The sequence below is a fragment of the Phaethon lepturus genome, unplaced genomic scaffold (genome assembly GCF_000687285.1).
Source record: "Phaethon lepturus isolate BGI_N335 unplaced genomic scaffold, ASM68728v1 scaffold3907, whole genome shotgun sequence".
Lineage (NCBI taxonomy): Eukaryota > Metazoa > Chordata > Aves > Phaethontiformes > Phaethontidae > Phaethon > Phaethon lepturus.
The window spans coordinates 30,241-49,192 of record NW_010549653.1 but is presented as its reverse complement, the minus strand read 5'-3'; the positions used below and the strand labels follow the sequence as shown (position 1 = coordinate 49,192).

At 37.4% G+C, this 18,952-nt stretch overlaps 1 protein-coding gene across 1 annotated transcript in view; it reads left to right on the top strand.

Annotated features, from left to right (window-relative positions):
* The window catches only part of STIM2 (stromal interaction molecule 2), a 28,724-nt gene that overhangs the window by 1,766 nt on the left and 8,006 nt on the right, over positions 1-18,952 (top strand). The window contains exons 2-4 of the mRNA XM_010290307.1: positions 9,541-9,655; positions 17,771-17,882; positions 18,557-18,672. Coding sequence (XP_010288609.1) covers positions 9,541-9,655; positions 17,771-17,882; positions 18,557-18,672 — 343 coding nt within the window. The remainder of the gene's footprint in view (positions 1-9,540; positions 9,656-17,770; positions 17,883-18,556; positions 18,673-18,952) is intronic.

The window sequence follows — 18,952 nt, the reverse complement described above, 5'->3', positions numbered from 1 at the left end:
GACGAATGAAATGTTGCTCACTTCATTTTCTGCTAGCTAATTTTGAATTATTGAAGAAATAATTAGTAACTCTCCCCCCACCCCAATTAGATTTTTTCTACATGTAGTTTCCATGCAAATCAGCGATGAATATATATTTGTACAAAGTGCTTTCTTCTAAGACATTAAAAGCTAACCTGAAATTAATAAGAAATGCAATTTAATTGCAAGTTCAGCTAGTAATCTGTATGTTCTTGTTGTAGTGCTCTTACTGGATATTTACTATAATCTTAAAGATCTTTTATCATTTTATCAACATAGTTATGTAGTTACCTGACTACAGTAGGTCTGAATATATACTAAATATGTTCTAATATACACTATTTCAAAACCAGATTATTTTTTTTTCTGGCACAGTGGGTAATGCTGCTTGTTTTGGTTAAGAATTAGGACTGATAATTAGAAAAAACTTTATTAGAAGTAAAGCTTGCCTGAAATACAGGGATTTTACTTATGGGAAGTAAAGGGAATTTTACTTATGGGAATTTTATTTATGGGAATCCAGAAATGGATTCCTTGTTTCATGCTGCATGGTTTTTGCTTGCAAGACTCCTGGAAGAGCAGTATATTGAGTATGTTTCTAAGATATTCATCAGCTTTTTATTTAGCAGGAAAAATGTAACAATGTACAATAACTTTCTGCTGTTTTACCAGCACTAAAACAGTGTCACAAATTACAAGTATATATTTACACCAAGGAAGCAAGTTCTTGTAAATAAGTTATTTTGAGAGGGGAAGGTAACAAGAGCTGAAGATGTTGAACTATTTGTTTTAACTATTTTAATTTGCTAATCCAGTTGAGAACTCCCAGCAGTGATTCCAGACACTTCATCTGCACACTATTATTTCTCCTAGTGTTCCTCATGCCCTGTTTTAGGCTGTAGTTTGTTTTTCCTCTATAAATGAAGCCTTGCAAAATCATTCTGTAGAGAAAGAATTTCCCTAGGATGTAAGAAATTTTAACTCTCTCATAAGAAGGTCTTTACTGGAAGTCTTTTGGATCTACCTTGTGTGGACTGGAAAGCAGCTTATTTTTGACCTTGATGAAACTGATGTGTGAAATTGAAGATAGCGGGGCTCTAGTTTGAGCATGGACTGGTTAGATAGACCAAAGAATAAGGAAAAAACTGTTACATGGACTAGACTAGATGGTATAACTTAAGAGATTTGTAAAGATGAAAAAAAATTAACTTTTAAATTCAGTAGAACATACTTTTCTAATGTTAATTATTACAAAATAATTGGGGAAAAAAAAGAGCTTTTTGTCATAGCTACTTGTATGTTTGAATTTCTTAAAATTCGGGATTCACATAACTTCCTAATACTAGCCTTGAATTTTCAATGTAGAATTATGTACTTCTAAAACAAGAAGTATAACTTAAAAAAAAGATTTGGATACTAAATTTGTGTTGACTTTTAGAGTATGATTTACTGTGCCGTTATTAATTTCTGTAAAGTAGGCTATCACAGTGTGAAAACCAGAGAGTATGGTACAGCAGAGGAGAGAAAACAGGAAGGATGTGGAAAAAAAACTATTTACCTTTAGGGCAGGCTAATATGGATTTCTTTATCAAATCTAGCTTCTGCTATTATTATTTTATTATTAACATACAAAAGATTGCAATTGTTTAAACTGGTTTAAAGAGGTAGGCTGTAAAAGAGTAACTGAGAAGGAGAACGTATTACTAACTGAGGTTTTAGTCATGTGTTGTGGGAGGCTGTCTGCCTCAGGAAGCATCTGTTGCACCACGTGTACATGATTTGTTTTAATGATGAAGAGGCACAAGCAGTAAGACAGGCTTTATCATATGCTCACTATTTACATAGGTTTTTCCTGTTTCCAAAGAACCTCTATATGCAGATCAAGTAATTTCCTCAAGGAATCTCTCTGTAGAAATAGAATGAGTTGATATTTCTGAAATATGAATATCTTACTGTGTGTCTAATGTCACACAAAGCTTATGGCATGAATTCACAGCTTTGCGTGGGGTCTTTGGATAGATCACTTAATATTTTGATATTTTGTTTGACTTTGTTTTATGAGTGTGCTTGCATAATTACTTAACAAAACCCCCCAATCTGACAAACCCCACACAAAACCACCAAAAAACCCCCAAAACCAAAACAAACAACAAAAACCCCACAAAAACCCCCAAAACAACTGTGTGGAGGGGAAGCAACTGCAGTATTGAAAGCATGAAATGATCAGAAAATGGCTTTTAATAGTATGGGCAAAGAAGTTGGAACCTCAGGGGTGATATGCAGAAGTGCCTGACTTCAAGTGCTGCCTGGAGGCGAGGCAAGAATCAAAAAGAATCTAGCTTTAGTGGCCTAAAACAGGGAGGATGATCATCTTCTATACAGTGATTAAAGGAGAAAAAGTAGCTAGTATGATCTGTTCAGGAATAGCACTGGTAATATAGCACTTTGGATATAGTAAGTTTGACAGGGGCAGAATATTTGGCAGCCCAAGATCTTGCTTTGAAGTGACCGTTTCTGAATAGATGGGCTCTGTGAAGCTATTGTTTGAGGGCTTGAGGTCATATTTACATCCAAGATGCAAATAATCCAAGAGAGGTGAAATAAACATAATGTCTTGAGAGTTTATGCTGTGGTTTTTTTGAGCAAAGATGAAGAGGTGGCATTTAAAAAAAGAAAAAAAAAAAAAAGAAAAAAAGAAAAAAGAAAAGAATTCAGAAGGAAATAAAAATGGAGAAGATACAGAGGTCAAGTGTAAACAACTTGGTAAAAATAAATAATTTATAGAAGTGGGGTGAGTTCAGAAACATATGCCTCAGTATACCCTCCTCTTAGCACTAATTTGTGAGTAAAGGTTAAAAAAAGAAAGAAAACCAGTTCATGCTGGAGAGCATGTTCATGCTCTTACTACTTATTTTTATTATGTAATTAATTTGCCAGTCATACTCTTGGTTGTTTATGCTTCTTTCCTTTAGCAGTTAAAATGGTACATGCATCTATACATCACCATCTATTTTACAAGCTTGATAAATTAAAATATTATGCATTAGTGTTACTATTTTAGGAAAATCAGGAGAAATTAGATTTGTCATGTAACTTTTCAACATGCATTTATTTTCTGAGTTACTGCTGAAATACAGCTGCCTATTCAATTTGTGTAAAGATGAGTTGGTGAAAGAATTCTGTAGATATGTTTGTTCTTTAATTCCTTAAGAGATATAAAAAAAATGAATGAAATATGATTTACTTGTTTGGACCAGAGACCTATTCATTTCAATAATCTGTTCTGGCCAGTAGTGAGTACCAAATACTTTGGGCAAAATTGTAAGAAATTCCATGACAGGAAATCCTGCCAAGATAGTGTGGTGCTCCCATTTTAAGTATGTATATTTTGGATACTAGGAGTGTAAAGTGTGACATGAAAAAACACTTTCAGAATTTAACATTAAACTAAGGATGACTCTAAGTGAATAGTCCTTCTGCATTCTTGAACAAAAGCAAATTTATGTACAGAATTTCTCCTCTTTTTGACTGTTATGTCTTGGAGGGAGTAAAGATTTAGGAGGAGATTGGGGGCAGGCAGAGAAGTGCAGCTCTGTATGGAACAGATGTCGAAAAAATAATGGATGACATTGTTCAAAAGCTTGATCTCTCTTTGTTTAGTGCATCTTGGGACATCGTTAAACTTCAGGTGCCTACCCCAGATGTTATAATTGCATTTGGGAGAGGTTCTGCTATAGACTGAGCTCTTGCTTCATTTTGCAGTCTGCAGATACACACTCAGCAAGATGTTCAGTGTACTTTAAAGTTCCCATAATATTTTGGTATCATCCTTATCATTTACATAATAAAGGTCATTGAACTGGTGTTCATATTTGTGTAAACTATTTTATACTTGACTGTCAGTTGGTGAGGCAAAATTCTGCATGGTAGAGAAATACCTGCTGCAGTGGTTGGGAGACTAAAAACATTCTAACTGTTTTGCATAATACTGGAGTGGCTGCTGAGTGTGTTCTACGTAAATCTCACTGTGCAAGAACATTGTTATGAGCACTGATCTTTCAAACGAGTGTTTTGAGCTTCCTAACCAGTGTAGCAAACCTTTTGCCCCAAAGCTATTGGGCTACTTTGATTCCCTTAGGTTTTTGTAGATCTGTTAGTAGAGCTCTTTTTTTGCATTGAATTTTATCATTCAACTGCTAATGTATTTGTTCCCAGGCAGAGTGTCTTTTAGCCTCCTGAAGTTTTGTAAGCAACTCTGAGCATGTCTACACAGTCTTTTTTTTTCAGAGCAGGATAGGTAGGAGCCAGGTCTTGTCTGAAAGTGTTACGACCATGTTTGTCTGCGGCTGTGCCTGTACAAAGAAGTCCTGTAGAGAGGCAGCATGTGTTAGCATGGCTATGGTTGCATAGAAACCTGTTCCAACGTGATTTGGATCAGACCTACCTCATGCCTTGCCTCCTTGGTGGTACTTAAGCTAATATCTAGCTGTCTGCACCTGTTTGTGTAGCACTGCAGGCATTCAGTCCTGCTACAATGAAATGCCCCCTTGAAAATTCTAACTTGGCTTTGAAGAGATTGCAGGGTTTACTTTGCTGTAGAATAGCTACAATTTTGTTTTGAGCTGCAATAATCTTTTCAGTACAATTTGTAGATGACTTAAGATACACTTGGTAACTATGTCCTGCATTTATCTAGCAATGTTTTTATTATGCTTAAATAAGTTTTCTTATTTTACTGTACTGTGTACAAACATCTTTAGAAGCCACGTCTATAGGGTGGGCAGTTGTGAACACTGTCATACTTGAAACATAGTATGTTGCCTTTTAAAAGCACGTTTGCCATCAGAACTCAGTCGGTAAGTGTGACATTGCAATAGATGCAACGAGTCTGGTAGCAGTAGATGGGAGGGAATGTATTAAAAGGCTGCCTAATAGTGACTGGCTGCATCTGAAGGTAGGATTATAGAAAAACTGCAAAAGTTACAACTTCAGTTTTCCTTAGGAAGGAACAAAACTGAAGGAAATAACACTGTTTAAGGAATATGTGCCCAAGGAGGACAGTAGTACTCAGCCAGGAGATGTTACTAAGGAGATGTTACTAATTGCTTTTAAAGTAAACTTGTCAGTTACAGAGTCTATTTTAAGTTGGTGAAACTGAAAATCATAAACTTGAGCCTTCACCCAGAACAAAATATAAACATAGAATATGAGTACTTCCTTTTGCAGTTAGTGAGTGTGGTTAATTTTACTTTTCCACTGGTGTTTGCAGAAGTATGCAATTGTTCATTTGTTCTTCAAGGAGCAAGCATCTCTTGCAATTTTGATATTTTCACATATTTAACTTTTTGTATTGTTGCCTGTGGCTTTACTTTGTAAGTGCTCACTCTATGTCAAACAGGTGTGTCTTTTTTCCTCTTTGCAAGGGTTGGATTTGTTTGGTTGTTCTTTCTTCAGGTTAGTTTTTGGTTGAGTTGACTGGATTTTGGTGAATGTTACAGTACTAAAGGCTTTCTGAAGAGGAAGGAAGGTTGTGGCGTACCTGACCTTGTGTAACACTTTTCCAGGGCTCCACAAGTCCTGTCCCCTCCAGGGAGGAGAAAATCTCCTCTCCACCTATTACACTCCTGAACCTTTGGCTTTGGGGTGTGAATCTCTGTAGAGGCACAGTTGTTATGGTACTTTTGGCATCAAAACTCCAGTTTTGAGTCTAGGTGTGGTGTTTTTTTACTCTCTACTTGTTTTTGAAGTAACTACTTTGATAAATGACTTTTTTGTTTCACACAGAGTTTTTAGGTAACTTATCTGCTGCTTTCTTGGTTTCAGCCTGATAGTCTTAAAAAGCCTTCTCCCTCTTGAGTAATTATATTGGCTAAGATAATCCTTAGATGTTTTTGGTTAGAGCTTATTCTTTTAACCTCCCTGTTTAGAGTTATTTTTCTAACCTTTTCTTTGTGTACTTAATGACCAGGGCAACGGAACAGAGATTAGCTGCCATGACAAGGAACAGAAAAATCCTCTCTTTTTACCAGAGTTGTTCTGTTTTGATGGCTTTCATCAATTTAGGACACAATTACTTTTCTTAAAGGAGAAATTCCATATTAGGCTAGTTTTGAAACAAAGATCTTTTAAATAAAAGAAAGCTGCTTGATGTCATGTATCTTTTCATTAGTAAATGCATTCATTCTTTGAAATGTGACGGCTTCTTTCTAGCTATGCACACTGCAACTTTACTGTTGTGACCATCTGATGTTAGAGAACCTTGGTGAGGAAGTCATTGTGGTTATTCTCACAGGATCTGGGAGCAATATGGGGAGGACTGAACAGAAGAGAGGCTCTTTTATTTTCTTGAAGAAATTCTCATCAATGCATAATCTCTCCACCTGAGGAGTAACTGCGTACTGATTACTATAAACAAACTGTTTACAAGTTTGTGTGTTGACAGTCCCTTTTAAAAGAGAGACTTCGACAAATATTCTAAACAGTCTCTCAGTGTAAACCAGATCTTTTCCACTGTTGTCCTCTTCTCCTGGGAAATCTTGTGCTTCGGACTTGGATTTATTTTCTGTATTTGTGATGAAATTTGAAATCGGGCTTTTCTTTTTTTCCCCTCGACTTGTTAGTGTAGCCGGTTGTGTTCCACAGTGTGTGGACATGAATTCATACGTTAACTCTTGCTCCCTCTGTGGGCTCTGTAGCAGAACGACATGAAATGCTGCAAGTTTTCCATAAATTGTCTGCCTTCCTTATCTGGGTGCCAAGGTAACCTATGTCCATCCCGTTTTTAAAATCTGAACACTTTCTTACAGTACCTTATAGTGTTTTGGGGTGAGATGTAGCACCTTGAAGCTTTCCCATTTATCATTTGGCATTTTCCTTCCCTTCTTTATTCCTAACCCTGTATCTAGAATTGTTTAACAGCAATTCAGATTTTCTCTAACAGCACCTGTAACCGTTCAAACTTTCTCATCCTAAAGTTTTTTACAACCTTCAGACAACTAGCAGTAAAGGTAGAAGCAAGTTTATTTCTTATGAACAAAACTGATCTGAGGTATGTGTTTTAGCTGAGGAGATGCAAAATATGCTGAAACTTTTACATACAACATATATATCATTCTGTTCCTCTTCAGAAGCTTGATCTGTGTACGACGTTTGTTTTTAAAACAAATGTCCACACCCGAGATCTGGAGTTTCCAAGGGCAGTGCATCACCAGTCGCTAGTAAGCTACAGAGTGAGCGTTAACATGTACCTTAACCACCATATGAAGGGAGATAGTCTTTACAGGGAGGAACCTATAATATATTATTTGCTATCTTTTTAGTACATTTTTCACAAGTTTCTAATAGACAGGCTGGGGATGGGAGTTGATAGCAGGTACTTGCAGTCTGAAGGGAAAAGGTGAGTTGGGCAAACATCAGTTGTTTCCTGCTGCTCCAGCTCTGAGACTGTGCTTTAATCTGGAAAGGTTTAGAGACATTAGTGGATAAGATTTTTTTTAATGTTCTGATTGTTTGGTTCCTTTTCTTCAGTTTGCCCTTTAATAAACATGGAGTGGGAATGAATAAGTTAATCCACCTTTGATTGTGTGTCTCACGTTAGCTGTGGAAATTGCCAGCTTCATGGCAGCTGTGCCAATTTGGGAAGTACTCAGAGTTCACAATTGGACTATGGAATATGCAACAGAGGTTTTTACAGATACTTTTATATTTGCATATAGTTACAGCAATCAGTTCTTTTCTGTGCTTATTGTACCTTTTTACAATTGCTGGTCCATGGTGTTTCAGAAGTTCTGTAATTCTCTGCCCCAACAGGCTGCTATTTTCAATTGTTCTCATATTTCATAAATTTATCCTATATTTCTCATGTATATACATGTGCATATATATATGTATTTATGCCTTTCTCATATACATAGGGAAGAGAGTTAAATGCTCATACATTTTGTATGGGCTAAATGGAACTATTTTAGGAATTGAAAGGCTTTAGAAAGTTAATGTCTGACAATCAAAACAGTTTTGAAGCGGTAGATGAATGAGAAAGGGTTTGCATCCAATCTGTTGTGGAACCAAAAGACATGTATGGCTTTATCATTAGATTACGGAAGGCAACTAGTACTTTATCCCAAGTCTAGCAGTTAGAGGAGGAACTTGAATCCCTTCCCGTACTTTTAGATTCCCTTACTTCCTAGTAAGAATTAAGTTTTTAATATGGGGAATCTGATGTGTTAGCTTTTTCTGGCATATTTCTGCTATCATACACTGTTTCTTTTTAAGAGTTAATACTGTGGTTTAACATTAACTACTTTTCAGTCTCTCCTACAGTTTCTTGAATGATGTAATCTCTAGATTTGTTAGAAATGGGCCCTATGTGGGAAGCTCTGCAGATAAATTATTACTAGGGCTAAATTTTAAGAGGTGGGATGTTCTGCAGTGCATCACTAGCTTGGCCACCTTCCTCACCTCTGCTTGAAGTGGTGATGACATATGACCAGCCACATAAAAAGCTGTTTTTTTTGAGTTAGCTGTCATGACTATCTGTAGCTGTTCTTGTTTGAGCAGCTTTATCCTTCAGGAACTGAAGAAGGCAAACAATCTACTGTGGAAGATTACTGAGCTCTCATGTTAGTTTTTCGGGTACTAATACTAAGGTTTCCACCCACAGAGACTGCCTATGCTGTGTTTTAAGAAACTGATATCTGTTGAAGGATTCCACTATTAATGGGAGGTGGTTTGCTAACCAGTATTTCAACTTTTCTAGGCCTGTGTGAAATAAAAACAAAGTGGGTTTTACAGTCCCACTCTTTTTTGCTTGTCTGTATTTGGAGAATCTGTTTGTAGTGACTTATGAAATACTGATACAACACAGCTATATATGATGTGATTGCAGGAGCTTCCTTTTTATCATGTTTCTAAAAGGCAAAGTGTGGTATTTTGATATAGGCTTCCTATTAATTACTGAGAATGAAACAGCTTTGTGTAATACTTCTGTGCTTGACGTGTAACCACTGAGGAATGATTAGCGAGAAGAAAATTTGCCCTAAGATGACTTCTGTTTTTTAATTTGATGAAATAGAAGTCAAATTTTTGTTGTCTAATCAAAAGACTTTAGTAATACTTTGTCAACACCTTTCTCTCATCCCTCAAGCAGTTGCATTTAATGGGTGCAGCAGGATTCAGGTATTACTCATCCATAAAGGACTGGCATGTTTTCAAAAGTTCCATGATCTTATCTTCAAGTAGGTGAAGTTAGTTAAATGTCTTCAGAATAGAGAAGTACGCAGTATGGCTTGTGTGATGCATTCTTGTAATCACTGTAAATCTAAGGCGTACTAGTAATGTTGTTAAACCTAGTATACTGGCAACTGCACCTTCAGTTTATCTAGGATTTAATCATTGTGAAAATCAAATCCTGTAAGAGTGTTTAACTTGCTTTCTGAGTCTTTGATATAGTCAACTTACATGAATTGTGTGCTACTTGCATGGGGAAGAGATAGTAAAGATGGTGTTTTCCCTTTTCTTCAGTTTCTAAGGGAAGATATGCAGTACAAGGATGCCTCTAATAAACATAGTCACCTGCACAGAGAAGACAAACATATCACCATCGAGGATCTGTGGAAACGCTGGAAAACATCTGAAGGTAGGTAAACAAGAATAATGGTGGTTATTGAAATAGACATAATACAACAACTTTTCCACTAAACAGTTTAGAGTAGTAAATGAATGACCTCTTAAAGTGTCTTCATGAATCTGTTTTCGTACTGTTATTCATAGGTGTATGTAAACCTGACTAAAAACTCATTCACTCCAGCTAGCATTAATTTCCTCTTGATGTGCTGGGTGTATTGTAAGCAAAATAGGCTAGCTTACACACTCATCCATGTGAGGCTGTAATATATGAAGGTGACTGTTGCAAACACTGAATTCCAGATAAGCATGTTTTTAAATTAGTAAGCCCTAAAGGTTGCCGTCAAGCTATTTTAAAACATATTTATTATAAGTTGTAGTAAGTGGAAAGTCCAATGTGCTTCCACTTTGATGTAAATTTTCTTTGGGCTAGAGAGCTAGAATTTTTAGTCCAAAGCATTTTGGGAAATCTTTTTAAACTTGGGATACAGGAAAATGGACTGACAACTCAACACCACCATCCCTTCCCCACTTTGATTTGAGTAAAATAATTAAGTTGAGCTAACTATTTCAAATATCAAAAGGCAGTACTTAATGAGCAGTACAGTGTTTGTTGCCAAATATGTTCCAGGATGTAGTGATTAAAAATGAAATTTCCAGTGGTCTGGAATGTTACAGTTGTTAAGAGAAACATAGGTAACTTTTTCCCCACACCATTCAGAAAGTGGTGTGCTAATGGTGAGCATGTAGAGATTTAAAAGCTGGTGTTAGTCAAACAGCTAAAGGTATGAATAAAAGAGGAATGAAACTAGGAACATGCCATTGGTTTATTCTGCTAATATAGGAAGTGATTTAAGTGCAGTCTGAGGTAATACATTGGTTGTGTTTGCTGTGTAGTAAATATTTATGTTTTAATCAGTGATTTTTAGCCTCATCTCTTCAAATATTCTGTAAATACTTATTCACTAAAGATCTCATTCAGTGAAAGTAATTGCAACTAAATTACCTGGTCATCTGCCTGGACTTGTGCAAAGCATTTGACACTATCCACCACGACATCGTCATCTCTAAATTGGAGAGATGTGGGTGTAACAGATGACCACTCGGTGGCTAAGGAATTGGCTGGACGGTCGCACTCAGAATTGTGGTCAACAGCTTGATGTCCAAGTGGAGACCAGTGACGAGTGGCATTCCTCGAGGATCGTTAGACAGCACCGGTCCCAATACCAACTTTGTCAGTGACACAGACAGTGGGGTTGAGTGCACCGTCAGCAAGTCTGCCAAGGACATCAAGCTGTGTGGTGTGGTTGACATGCTGGACGCAAGGGATACCATCCAGAGGGACCTTGACAGGCTTGAGAGGTGGGCCTGTGCAAACCTCATGAAGTTCAAAAAGGCCAAGTGCAAGGTCCTGCACATGGGTCAGGGCAATCCCAGGCACGAACACAGGCTGGGTGGAGAATGGATTGAGAGCAGCTCTGCTGAAAAGGACTTGGGGGTACTGTTGAATGAAAAGCCAGACATGAGCCGGCAATGTGTGCCTACAGCCCAGAAAGACAACTGTATCTGAGGCCTTATCCAAAGCAGTGTGGCCAGCAGGTCGAGGGAGGTGATTGATTCTGCCCCTCTGCTCCGCTCTCGTGAGACCCCAGTTGGAGTCCTGCGTCCTCAGCACAGGAAGGACATGGAGCTGTTGGAGCAGGTCCAGAAGAGGGCCACAAAAATGATCAGAGGGATGGGACAGCTCTCCTGTGAGGACAGGCTGAGAGAGTTGGGGTTCAGCCTGGACAAGAGAAGGCTCTGGGGAGACCTTCTTTCAGCCTTCCAGTACTGAAAGTGGGCTTCTAAGAAAGATGGGGACAGGCTTTTTAGCAGGTCCTGTATCAATAAGACAAGGTGTAATGGTTTTAAACTGAAAGAGGGCAGTTGTAGATTAGATACAAGGAAGAAATTCTTCACTGTGAGGGTGGTGAAACACTGGAACTGGTTGCCCAGAGAAGTTGTGGATGTCCCCTTCCTGGAAGTGTTCAAGGCCAGGTTGGATGGGGCTTTGAGCCAGGGGGATGGGAACTGGATGATCTTCAAGGTCCCTTACAACCCAAACTATTCTATGAAATTATCAGAGAAAATTATCTCCCTACAATTGTTCGTCTGACTTATGAGTAACTTCAAAAATTTAGGCTATAGTGATATCAGAAGTATCTAATTTGTCTAGTGTGTATATCTTTGTTCCAGGTTTCTTGAATGTAGTGAGCAGTGTAAGACTCAAGATTTTGAGGGGAATGTCTGGCCTTATTGTTTCTGCTTTTAATGGCTTTACTGTGTATCCCGTTGAAGAAACTAAAGTTGTACCACAGGGAGGCCCTTAGAATGAGACTTCCAAGCAGTGTTAACAGTGGTCTAGTGACTGTTAGAAAGCATGAAGCCCTTCAAAAAATAAACTACTTTCAGTTAACATTAAGTAACATGGAAAAGACTGTTTTTCCGTTCTCGATATTTTAGGACTCTTGATTTATTTGTTTCTTATGTGCTGCTAATTTATAGTGCCAGTTTAATGCAATTTGACAGCATTAAACAAGAGGGTGGAAGGTAGTGTAAACGACCGTATCAGTAATTTGAAACTTGGTTAAGTAGTCTGTTGAGGTATCTGTGTGAGAATTACAAGCTCTAAGTAGTGCCCTTGACAGTGCCCATTAGCACTTACACCGAAATGTCTTCTGGATCTATTGCTGCTTAGTTTATGCTGGGTAGAATTGCCCATTCCTTCCCATAAAGCTTGCTTTATATGGATATTTGTCAAATAGCTTAAAGTTGCTTTCTGTTTAAGATACTGGTGATGCGAGACAAATAAGATTTAATGGAAGAAAGTGAAAGCATGGTTTACGGTATAGGTTTATTGTATAGTAAGTGCGCTATTGCTCTTTGGTGTCTCCTTTTAGGATTAAGAAAAACAAGTTAGTTTTAAGTAATTGCTTGGGAAGGATCTTATACAGTGAATGGAACCCTAAGGACTGGCTCCATTCAAAGGTTTAGAAATTGCCTAATAAAATAAAAAAGCAGGTTCAGAATATTGCTTTTTAATATTTCTGGCACTGGGCAGGCTTTTGGTATCCCCACCTGGTGCAGAATCCTTAAGGCATAGTATGTACTGGTGCAAATTAAAAGAATTTCAAGGCTGATACAGGTTTTACTTGCACGGAAGGAATTGTATCATAGCTTAAATCAACATCTAGCCTGTTGTTGCTGTGTTGCCACACAGTTTCACTGAGTCCTTTAGTACAAAACAAGACTGTCACTTAGTTTAGTTTAGTTGATGTTACTTATGCTTTTTTGACCATTTAAAATTGTTATTATCATAATCTAATTCTACAGAGAGCTCCTTTGAGAGGAACAACTAGGAACTAGCATAGCTGTTTAAAGCACAGAAATCTTTGCTTTCTGAAAGTCCTCTGACTTCTGTTATTGTGTGTGTACTTGAAATGTGAATGCCAGAGCATGCTTGTTGTATGGTATTTGCTTTGACTATCTCCTTTTCTTTCTAACTAAGCAGTATTTGTGCGTATACAGAGCCTTTCAGCTGTTCTAAAGTATCAAGCTTAGTAGTTGTTGGGTTAAAATCAAAGGGGCATCTTCAGTATTCTTCTTACAAGGCCTTTGAAGAGGTGGTAGTTGTGAGTGCAGCAAAGGGGACAGATGAGCGTTTGTTTTGATGTCTGAATACCAGGCTTTGTACTATTAGCTTTGAAAGTTCTGTCTCAAGGGTGTCTGCCTTCTCAGTGTGGTGTTCCCCGCCCCCCCGCCCCGGCCCTTTAATGGGCTAACATCATATGAATTCACCGTCTGAAGAGACCTGTGTAGGTATTTAGTCTCAATAGTAAGGGAGTCTGTAAAATCAGCACAGGGTTCTTCAGCTGGGGAGTTCTCAGACCTCTCTTGGTGAATAGGTAGAGAGGTGCATTCTTGGTGATGTAGCATTGTCCCTTGGGACTTTTGTACAAAAGTAAAACTGTAATGGGCAAACCTGGAGTTAGGGGCAAACCTGGAGTTAGTGAATGGTATACGATTGTCAGACTACTGAGTCCTACCAAAAACTAGGTTTTACAAACTGACTTTAAAAAAATAGTTTTTCTTTACTGTTATATTTGACCTTTAATACATAGTATGCCCTGTAGACTGCCCCATAATACAAAAAGCCTCTTCCATGCCTTGTGTGGGTATTCTTTTTTTCTTGAACTCTTTTTCCTTCTCTGTGGAAGGTAGAAGGTGACGTAAAGTCTGGTACCTTTCTTGTTAGGGGTAAAACAGATTAAAAATGTCTTTGTATGTGCAATCACCTGCTGTATTCTGAGGTAATGTTGCAAAGTGTTCTTGCAGCAACTGGGGCTAAACTGCAAACTACAAAGATGTTATGGTTGCCTTGCACTTTCTTAATTGTTTGCTGTCTCAGGTTTTAAATATCTGGAGATGGGAAACGCATGCAAGCAGGGCTTGGCTAAGGATGAGTTACGTAATGCTGTGTGCTGTTCCAGGCAGGAGGAGGACAGTGCTGCAGACTGACCCTTCTGTGTGAGAAGAAACAAGAGTTGTAACGTTAAACTCTTGAAAAGATAGTCAAGGTCACACCTCTCCTTTGCTTTTCTGTGCTATTTAAAAACCTACCTCGTGGCAGTGTATTTCATGCTGATGTTGCTGCTGAAGGTCCTACTAAAACAAAACTAACTTTTGAATCCCTGTGTGTGCTTGATGGAGAACAATCTTGTGTTTTTCTATATTGCCTGGTCAGCCTGTTCTCAACATTAAGCCCAATATATGGCTGTCGTTCACTTCTTGCTATGAAATACTCTTAGTGAATGTAATCTGATTTCTGAAGGGAGTAGGAGGCCCATAGAACTACTGAAGCTGACACTGTTACATTGTTTTACTACATGTCTCCCTGCCCTGAATCACTGTGCTACATGATAAATTTAACATGAAAAAGTGATATAGGCTGGTCTTCTAATCAGCCGTTAATGTGGGTTAGTGAGGAGCAACTTTCATATAGGGCCAGTTTGAAGCTACTTTTGCTGACTTCACCTTCAGGCATGGTTGTTATAGAAGTTAAAAAAAAAAAAAAAAGTGGGGAGGGGGCGGGGTAAAGAAACCAAACTTGTGATCTGAAATAGAACAGCTGATGCAAGTCTAGAGATGGAGTGCTGCACTGGGGTGTAAACACTGTGGCTCCTGCACCCGCCTGCCCAAGGCGTGTTGCTGACATCTTCTCTCTCAAGATACCTATTTGTGAAAATAGGTGTGAGAGGGAAGGATATTATGATTACTCTTTAATGCTATATGCATTTAACTTAAAGTAATTGTCAGTTGCTACTCCACTGTCTGAAGCACTTTTTGGGTGTTGAAAATTAGGAGAAGTTACAACCTCAGCTAATTGGTAGGAGCTGTCATATTCTAATTGGCAATGCTGATGGAGATGGATTTGAGCTGGCCTGCTTGACTTTCAGTACACCTGGTGTAGATCACTTGAGTCATGTTTCGGTAGGCTGTAACTGCTTCTGCTGAAGAGGCCAGTTTGCTTCTCAGTACCGTATGCTACTGTAGAACAAACATATATGTTTGTCATAAGGTCTTACTGGAGACAAGTCAAGCAATACTTCTTACCAATGTATAGCATATAGAAGATACCAACAAAAAGAAACAGTCTGAATATTTTCACTGATATAAATCAAGCTCCCAGGACTCCAATGTGGTACTGTAGAAAAGGGAGGACAAAGTAGTTCAACATCCAGTTTGACCTGGAAAAGTATGGGGTTTGTGGACACTGACACTGGAATTCTGTACTACAATATTAGTTTACACAATAAATCTAAATTTCTTGTGAAATATGTGCATGGGCAGAGATTCAGACTGTGAAATCCCAGAATAAGAGTTAAGTGTGTGTATCAATTATGCTTAGCTTAAATACGGAGTGATCATTTAAAAAGACACAACATACACACAAAAAAATTGATATTAACTGTTATGTAAGCATGTATCAGTGTAAGAAGAATATAGAAAGTACAAATTCTGATAATTTGGGATATACTTTGGTTGCTTCTCTTTGCAGTTTATGTACTAATGGAGGTATCTGGTACAGTGATAGATAATGAATAGTAAAGTGAGTTTTCTAAATGTAACTGTTTGGGGAAATTTCCTTGATGCTCTGTGAAAGAAACATCACACCAGTCTAAGCAGTAGAACAGATGTGATTGACTCTACTGTAAACAACTTCAATATGTACCTAATTTCTTACATTCTAATATGTTTAAAATTACTACCAACTTATAAAAAGGTAGAGATTTAAAGAAATTGTAGCAGAGTGACTAAAAAATATTTTAGGCAGTAGAACTTGTGCCTCCCCCCGCCCCTCCTTTTGATAAAGTCATTGAATTGTGTGGCTTCTGAAATTGCATGTTCTGTACCGTCAGTGGTAAAGTCTGTGCTGTGTAGTAGCTATTTTAGGTGATTTTTTTCCTGTGTCACATCAAAACAATGTGTTTGCTTTGGATCAGTTTATGAACATGTTTCTGGAATGCAGTTGAGGTGCTTTTTTTCTGGATGATCTTACCACCCTTTTGAGACTTAGAATGACTTGTAAATCTGATCACTTACTATTCACAAAACAGGTAAGAATCTTTGCAACATGAAAATGATCTGTTTACAAATAGAGCTGAGACATTTTGCATAAAAGATTACAGTGATATGACAAACCTGAGTTTGGTGCCAGATCAATACCTGGAAAACAGTTTGTGGCTCAAAAGCTGAGAAAGAAATGGGGCAGCATGCTGGGAAGGAGGTGTAGCCATTCATATGGATAGAATACAGGTGGTTTGTACTGCGAGTTTATTTTTTAAAGCTATAAGGGGGTCTATGAAGTATAACCTGTCTCTGGTTATCTGGAATGATGAAAATATGAATTGTTTAAGCTTATTTTTCAGCTACGCTGAGTGTGGAGAAGAGACCTAGAAAGTCCTTCAGTTTTGGTGCAAACTGAAATATGAATTTGAACTCACAAAAATTTCTATTGCCTGCAGCAGAAAATTCAAGCTTTCAGCAGTTCTTTCTAAAGGATCTTTATCAAAATTCACCACTGAGAAACCTTATCACAATGACACAAAAGAAATCTCTGCTTGGCATTGTCACATGCAAACACTTTTAGAGAGAACGTTTAAAAAAAAAATATTTGTTCATGCAAAGATATGCCTGTCCAGAAGGAGGCTGTCACTTTCTTTCACGTGCACACAAACTTTTGCAGACTTTGTAAATGAAGAGAACAATTTCCCTTCAGCTTTGTCAGTGTGAAGCTGTAAGCTTAGCAGCTGGCCTGTAAGGGCCAGAAGTGTGATTTTTTTTTTTTTTAATTAAGTTTATTTTTTTGTAAAATCTCTGGATAGTAATTCCTTATTTTCTTAAAGCATCTGTGAAAGGTTATGTAGACTGTTGCTGTTATACGGGTAAATTGTTAATTATTCTCTACATATTTAAATAATTTTCTTAGTGGGAATATTATTGGATGTAATACAGATGTTTGGGGCATATTTGAGAGTGGTTTAATTGTTTTCCTGTTAAATTTCTTCTGTCTTTCAGTATTTTATTTCAATCACTTGTCTTCCTGTCTTCTCTGCTCCCATTTTGTGGCTAGTAGACATAAGACTCTATGAAGGTTCTTGTGAAAACAAGTTCTTAAGACATCAGCCTGGGAAAGATGTTGGTACATTGCCTTAAACAGCTACAGCACTTGCTGACAAGGACAAAAAGATTGAGGTTGAGATCAGTTTAAGCAGATAATAGTCACAAGATGCTGTCCTGATTTAAACTAAAACAAAACACTAAATTATTCTGTGGAATTTTAAATAGTGAAATGTTTCTATTGGTTGCATGCATGTTAGTTTATATTTTGCCTAAGCTTTCTGAGAAGCATATAACAAAAAAGGCAAAATGCCAGAAACACCTTGATGAACGTTAATGCTAATTTTTCTGCAATTTTATTTGGCTAAACCCTCTTGCTTACTATAACCTGCTTTTCTACTTCTTGTCTATGTCTTGCTATTGATTTTTACAAAAAATTAAAGGTAATTACACTGACTTTTTCTTCTAGTTCATAACTGGACTCAAGAGGACACTCTTCAGTGGCTGTCAGAATTTGTTGAACTGCCCCAATATGAAAAGAATTTTAGAGACAGCAATGTCAATGGAACAACACTTCCCAGGTGAATGTTTCTTCTGGATTAGTTTCAGATAATTCCCTGTAGGTTGCTGCTTTAGTCTGTGCATGAGAACAACGATGTGAACCTAAAATCTAATAAGATATGGTCAAATGCAAGAAAAGAGTAGTGTCCTTACAGTTTTGAAGATCTGGCTGCATTTTTTTTTCTACCAAAATATTTCAAAACATAAATGCTTCCTTGCCATTCCTTTCATCTTAGTTTTGTTTCTTGCTGTTGAACCTTTTATCCATGACCACATAATTCTATATGGTAACTAACTTCTTTTGAACATCTTCCAATCTGTTATATGGATATACATAAAAAACTATCTGCAGAACCGCCTTTCTTGAGCATAACTACTAAATTTGAGTATTGCATATATTTCAGACTTGGTGTCACAAGTCTGCAAATATACCATTACCTTTAACTATGCCAAATAGATTTATTTTGATTTTCCAGAAAGAAAAGAATAGGCAAATCATTTGAAGATCTTCAAATACCATATGCTGGTATACTTTTTTTTTATAGCAGTATTGTCACAGTATTGTATCTCGTGCTCTAATTGCATAACTATGTGCTATATAACTGTGGGAAATGCCATTGATATATTTCTTTCCATAGACTGGTTTCTGAATATAGCTTGTGGAATAGGTAACATTTTGTTTTGTCATTAACAGGATAGCAGTAAATGAACATGCTTTCATGATCTCTCACTTGAAAATAATTGACCGGAGCCATAGACAGAAGCTTCAGCTTAAAGCCTTGGATGTTGTTTTATTTGGACCTCTCACACGTTAGTAAATTTTTGGAGTTTTTTCTTATCTCTTTATTTGTAAGAATTCAACAGAAAATACTTTCAGTGACACTTGATATTGTAGTTAGGACAGCTTAGCTATTTTGTGGATGTACTGATGGATTGCTTGGCATGCATGTGGAGCTGGGCAATGAATTAAAAAAGGTTATCATGATGCTGCAATCAGGACAAAGTTCCACTTCTGTGTGTAAGATTACGTAGAAATTTTAGTACAACCCCGCTTGACAGATGGATGTTGGCTTTTGTGTCTGTTGTCTGT